Raw genomic sequence first — 6,000 nt, 5'->3', positions numbered from 1 at the left:
TAAATCCATGGATTAAAGCAGCAGTGACACATTTACTGATTTGTACATAGTTTTATGGAGTTTCATGGATTTGACGAAAAACCGCGGCAAATGAGATTGTTGACGATGCAGATTAGCCATCAATTTATCTTTTAACAGAATGACGTGTTATTGATTTTTAATGGACAAGTAGAATATTCCGCAATTAACGCAGTAAATGAACCGTAACACCGTCCAAAACAACGGTAATCACACTTGTACTGATTTAATCTGTGCATGTTTGTAACCCTTGAAATGATGTCTGTAGTGCAGTGATTAATGCACCGCACTGGTTATTAGTATTATCTTTAAAGGTCACATAGAGTGGTCCTGTTGCACATAAATGTTAGTTATGGAGGTCTACTTACATATATTAACTAGTTTTTATGGTCAAAAACCTCCTAGTTGCTGTGAACTAGCCGATAGAAATCCTCTTTTCTGACAGTGTTTTTCTGCTGCGAGATTTCAGAGTGAACTTTCACCCCCAGAAGTCTTGTGATTGGCCAGTACTATCCAGCACATCCGTTCTCAGAAGCGCAGCGCCCCCCTCTGGAACGGCGGATGCACTGCTCCTCATTATCAAAACAATGTTTTAACAGTGTTTAAAAATAGCTTCGTCACGACTCCCCACCACAGTCACTTTTATGACTTTAAACCGGAGTCAGACCCAGAGTCAGAAGACACTGTTGCTCGTGAAACACCTCCACAATGGACGTTATTCTTCTTCTGCGGTTCAATGTACGTAACCGGATGTGCCCGGACGATCGGTTGTTCAGGAGAACCGCTGCTTACGTAACTTTTACGGGATTTTCAGTGATCTCGTTGAGCCCTGAGATTACAATAAAACACAACGTTCTCAGCAATGGCTGAACTGTTTGTTTCGAACCGTCAGACTTCATAAACAAGGTAATGACGCAGATACACACCACAAAAACAGCAATAATAGGAACTTCCGGTCTAGTTCCGCTTTAACACAAGTATCGTAGTGAGCAAATCTTGATGGTTACAGCTTTAAGGTACAGTAGGCTGGATGTTTGTTTTACTGATCATTCACTCTAGAATAATCTTTCAGCATTGTGTAAATCAAGTGACCCCTGAGAGAGCGAATGAGAGCTCCAGTTACAGCCTTCTGGAAATCTGACCCATCACAAGATACAGCAAGACAACTGGCAACATCTACTTTCACTCAAAAATAAAGAATGGGAAGAATTCAAAACTTTAAAAACTAGAGTAAAACAAGTCAACATTGGCTGCCTCATGGTCATTTGTCCTGTATAAACTGAGTACATATACAGTATGTCCAAGATCATCTCTAACCCACTGAGAGCTGCCGTCCCAAATCATTTGAATTTTAATGTCCTGCACATAAAACTCAATGATCTATTCTTCTAGCATTTCTGCCGACTGCAGCTTTAAAGGGACAATGTGTAGTATTTATGGGTTTATATAACCCACAATCCACTTTTTTATACATATTATGTGCTCCTGCATTGTCTAGTCGCTGTATAATAGTTGTTGTTTCATTTTCGTAGTGTTTCAAAAAGTCATGTAAAATAACATGGTCGCGGGCCGCGGTTGCATAGCCACTGTTAGCAGCGAGACGCCATGTTTCTACCGGAGCCTGTAAGGACAAACGCGAGAGAACAAATCAAGCGTCTCTTTACTTGTAGCGGAAGTCCCGCCTCCTCTCTCTCCGCTTCTTCTGCTACGGCCGCGGTAGCTCGCCCTCTCCTTCGCCTCACGAACCTCATCTGCTGACACGGAGAAAGACGACGAGGACGACATTTGACCAGCTGCGGATACCGTAGCGCTCAGGGAAGGGAGGGGGTGAGCAGAGCAGCAGGTCTTTGTTGTAAATTTCAGCCTCTCCTCTAGATGGCACTATAAACTACTTATTTCCCCTTTAAGGCCAGTGCTGCTGACCTGACCGTATCCTCCATGAACGAGAGAGAAAAACAAGTAGATTTACTTGATAAAAACTGATGCATAGCAGAAACTACTGTTTTAGTTACAAATGTGGTGGAATGACTGGGCAATTATTTTTTTTCACAATTGTTATGTTCATATTCTCATCTCCTTTATTTGATCTCCTTCTCATGCTTTCTTCTCGTTCTCGATGAGTCATTATATCTTTCTTCTCTCTCCTTCTGTCTGACTCCTCCTCTGCCGTCCAGGAGTTGTCAGTTTATTTCTCTCTCTCTCTCATGTCTTTTCTAGCTTCCAGGTGTAATGAGTCAAGGTCGGCGTGTCTGCACTTTCCTGTTGTGTTGTCAGAGTCCATGTCTAATACCAAGGTAGACGTTACCCCTGGTCTTAACCTGCTGCCCTATTGGGCAGGAAGCTCAGCGCTGAAACTGCAGGTGTAGGAAAAACAGAGGAGCAGGAGGAAATAAAATTGAGTTTAGCACAAGATAAGATTTACCATAGCAACCTCCCACTCATAAATCTGACTATAATTGGCACAGGAACAAATAAGTAAACACAATTGAATTTGGAATTCTACCACATTGTGTCTGATGTTTGTTTTTTTACCGTTTAGAACTGGACTTGCAATTCTGGAGCCTCTATTTGTTCAAATACAAATGTTATTCACTCGATACGATTTCTGCTCCAAAAGGATTACATTAAACTTGAGCTTATGCCATTAGTTGGGCATAATAACGAGCAAGAGCTTAAAAAACTCTTTGTAGAGGAGAAACGGGATTTTTGAAGAGTGAAATCCCTTCAAGTCTGTGAAAGTCCTATTTTAAAAAAGAAAGCCTTGCTCTGTTCACTCGCCATTAAAAAAAAAAAAATCCTTAAATCCTTAAATCAGTCCAGCCATTTCCAAACCTGCTGGTGATTGTGGATTTTTTCACACTGTCAGGATCCACTGGCAAACTTGAGCAAAAGTTGCTCTTGGCACTTGCGTCTTCTTCAGCGCATTATCTCTTCCACCTGTCTGTCTCGCTCTTGCGCTTCCTGCTAGAGTGCCCCGTGGAAGCCGTTAGCCCGTAAAAAATCTATAGACTAGCCGCATCGTCCTATAAGCCACAGGGCTCGCCATTCCTGTATCTACTGCGCACCTTTGCTGCTCACAGCGTGAGTAAGCAGACTAAGCACCCGCCCAACTTCACCTCTGATTGGCTAAACCACAGAATTTCACTCAACCTCAGCCAATCGTCATCACTTTTGCGATTGTCTCGTGCCCCCCCCACCCTCACCAAGGACAAGGAGGATTCTCTGTTGCTCGGCTCAGAGGTCTGATGTAAAACAACTGCCTTCAATAAATTAACGCGACACATTTTTTGGCAGTAGCGGTAGCGACGTTATAATAATGAGAAGAGTAATCAATTAGATTACGCGTTACTGAGAAACGTAACGGCGTTACTAACTGTGCACTAGTGACAAACTGTCAATAAATAGCATTCCATCCATGATCATATGGTTTTACATTTTAAAAATAAATAAATAAATAATTACCATAATAGGCTCACAGCCACTCATCATATAATGTTCATCATCAGATTTTATTTTTATTTTCCAATGCAGTCACTGACACCCTACAGTGCTGCTGGGATAAACTAATTTTAGACTACAATATGAACACAGCCAGTTAATTTCTAACACCATTGGATGTCACCTCCAGCTGCTGCAACAGCTGACACCCACACAAAAAGGTACACGCTACCCCAGAGAACATCAACAATTTCTGCAAATGACTGCTGAAAGGGCAAACACTCTGGTATGGTTAGTTTTGTTGTATTACGCCAACAGCCAGTTATATAATTTTACCCCTCAGCTTAGAAGTTTCATAAAATATATCTGGGTACATCATACAAAAAAAAAAAAGTAGTGCACCACAGTTTAATCTATTTCCCCAATGTGTTTTTGACTTAAATATATCACACTTAATGTCTTCAGTAATGAGGATTTATTATTTATCATCATGGAAGTTGAGAAAATCTGCGAGCGCATAAATCCCCATTCTCTCTTAAATCAAAGCCGGGATGATGATAAACCATATTTACGCAGCCTTTTGTAATAGTACAACTTGCAGCAGTTCTCCTGAATGTGCTGACTAATGTATTAATAACTGTAGACTCAGAGATGGTACAGTCACTAAGACCTCAGCACTCACCAATCTGTGGATACTACTCAAATATCTGAACAAGGATTTGGTTTTTGTTTAAAATCTTACCACAGACCAGGTGGAAATTCACAGTATTATTTCATTAAGATTAAAATGAATCACATTTGACAGATTGTATCTTACTCCTCGCTCACTCTACATACAAAAGACAATTGCAAAAAGAGTGATTATCATTATTAAAACACAGTTTTTGTCTCCGTCTTCTACGCAGGAGCTGGAGGTTGGTCCCCTCTGGTCTCTGACAGATACCAGTGGTTGGAGGTGGACTTGGAGAGGCGGACCCAAATCACAGCTGTCGCTACACAAGGACGATATGGCAGCTCTGATTGGCTGACGGTCTATCAATTGATGTTCAGCGACACAGGACACAACTGGAGGCAACACCGACAGGAGGACAGCTTAGGGGTAACTCTCCAGCAAAAATACCTAACACAACACTAGTGATATGATATACTGTACATGGGTCATTTGTACATACATATAGGCTGAAAGGATAGGAAATACATGTAATGTTTCAAAGCGGAACTAGACCGGAAGTTCCTATTATCGCTGTTTTTTTTGGTGTGTATCTGCGTCATTACCTTGTTTATGAAGCCTGACGGTTCGAAACAAACAGTTCAGCCATTGCTGAGAACGTTGTGTTTTATTGTAATCTCGGGGCTCAACGAGATCACTGAAAATCCCGTAATAGTTACGTAAGCAGCGGTTCTCCTGAACAACAGATCGTCCTCCTCCCGGCGGTAGTCCGGGCACATCCGGTTACGTACATTGAACCGCAGAAGAAGAATAACGTCCGTTGTGGAGGTGTTTCACGAGCAACAGTGTCTTCTGACTCTGGGTCTGACTCCGGTTTAAAGTCATCAAAGGGACTGCGGCGGGGAGTCGTGACGAAGCTATTTTTAAACACTGTTAAAACAATGTTTTGATAATGAGGAGCAGTGCATCCGCCGTTCCAAAGAGGGGCGCTGCTCTTCTGAGAACGGATGTGCTGGATAGTACTGGCCAATCACAAGACTCTGGGGGTGAAAAGTTCACTCTGAAACATCGCGGCTGAAAAACACTGTCAGAAAAGAGGATTTCTATCGGCTAGTTTACAGAAACTAGGAGGTTTTTGACCATAAAAACAAGTTAATATATGTAAGTAGACCTCCATAACTAACATTTATGTGCAACAGGACCACTCTATGTGACCTTTAATGACAGTGAAAACCAAAAACTGCATTTCAACTTTTCACTTAGATCTGATGTAATTGATTTGAACAGGTAGATGTTGTCACCAGCTGGGCTCTATAGGCCTGCCGCACCTCCACCGGTGCCCATTATGCTAGCTGCCGTCTCATCGGCCGGGGACCACCATTCACAAATGTTTCGCCCTTTACCGGGAACATCTCCCTGGTGACGGGGCAGTGAACAGGGACGTCTCCCAGTCACCCTCCGCAGCTAGCCTTTCTCAGGAGTTGCTCACTCCCCACACCTTGTCCCGCCTCCTAAGCCAAAGCCAGAAACTTGCCTTATCTGCCTCCTCAGCCAGCTCCTTGGTGACTTTGTTTAGCTCCTTGCCCCTCAGGCCACGGGGCAAGTAGTAGGGGTAAGTTGTTGAGCTTCCCACAAATCCCCTGGTGCCCACTTCCACTGGGAAGAGTCGTGTGGTCCATCCTTTCTCCCTGCATTCTGCTACTAGGTCGGTGTACTTCGCCCTCTTCCTCTCATGGGCTCCCTCCACCCCCTCCTCCCATGGCACGGTCAGCTCTACCAGTACCAGGTCCACAGCACCATATCAGGCCTTAAGCCCAATTTATACTCCTGTGTAAAGTGCTCTGCGTAGCTACGCAGAGTCCTCTGCGTCGACG

At 43.2% G+C, this 6,000-nt stretch overlaps 1 protein-coding gene across 1 annotated transcript in view; it reads left to right on the top strand.

Moving 5' to 3' along the window:
- Window positions 1-6,000, top strand: part of LOC310926278 (contactin-associated protein-like 4) — a gene marked incomplete at both ends in the record, with an annotated part of 108,412 nt that overhangs the window by 41,106 nt on the left and 61,306 nt on the right. Inside the window, one exon of the mRNA XM_083888378.1 lies at window positions 4,362-4,555. Within this exon, the coding sequence (XP_083744504.1) occupies window positions 4,362-4,555 (194 nt within the window). The remainder of the gene's footprint in view (window positions 1-4,361; window positions 4,556-6,000) is intronic.

Source organism: Microchirus variegatus, assembly GCF_963457635.1.
Source record: "Microchirus variegatus genome assembly, chromosome: 4".
Lineage (NCBI taxonomy): Eukaryota > Metazoa > Chordata > Actinopteri > Pleuronectiformes > Soleidae > Microchirus > Microchirus variegatus.
Note: the sequence above shows the minus strand (reverse complement) of the source record. Positions and strands in the feature narration are given on the sequence as shown.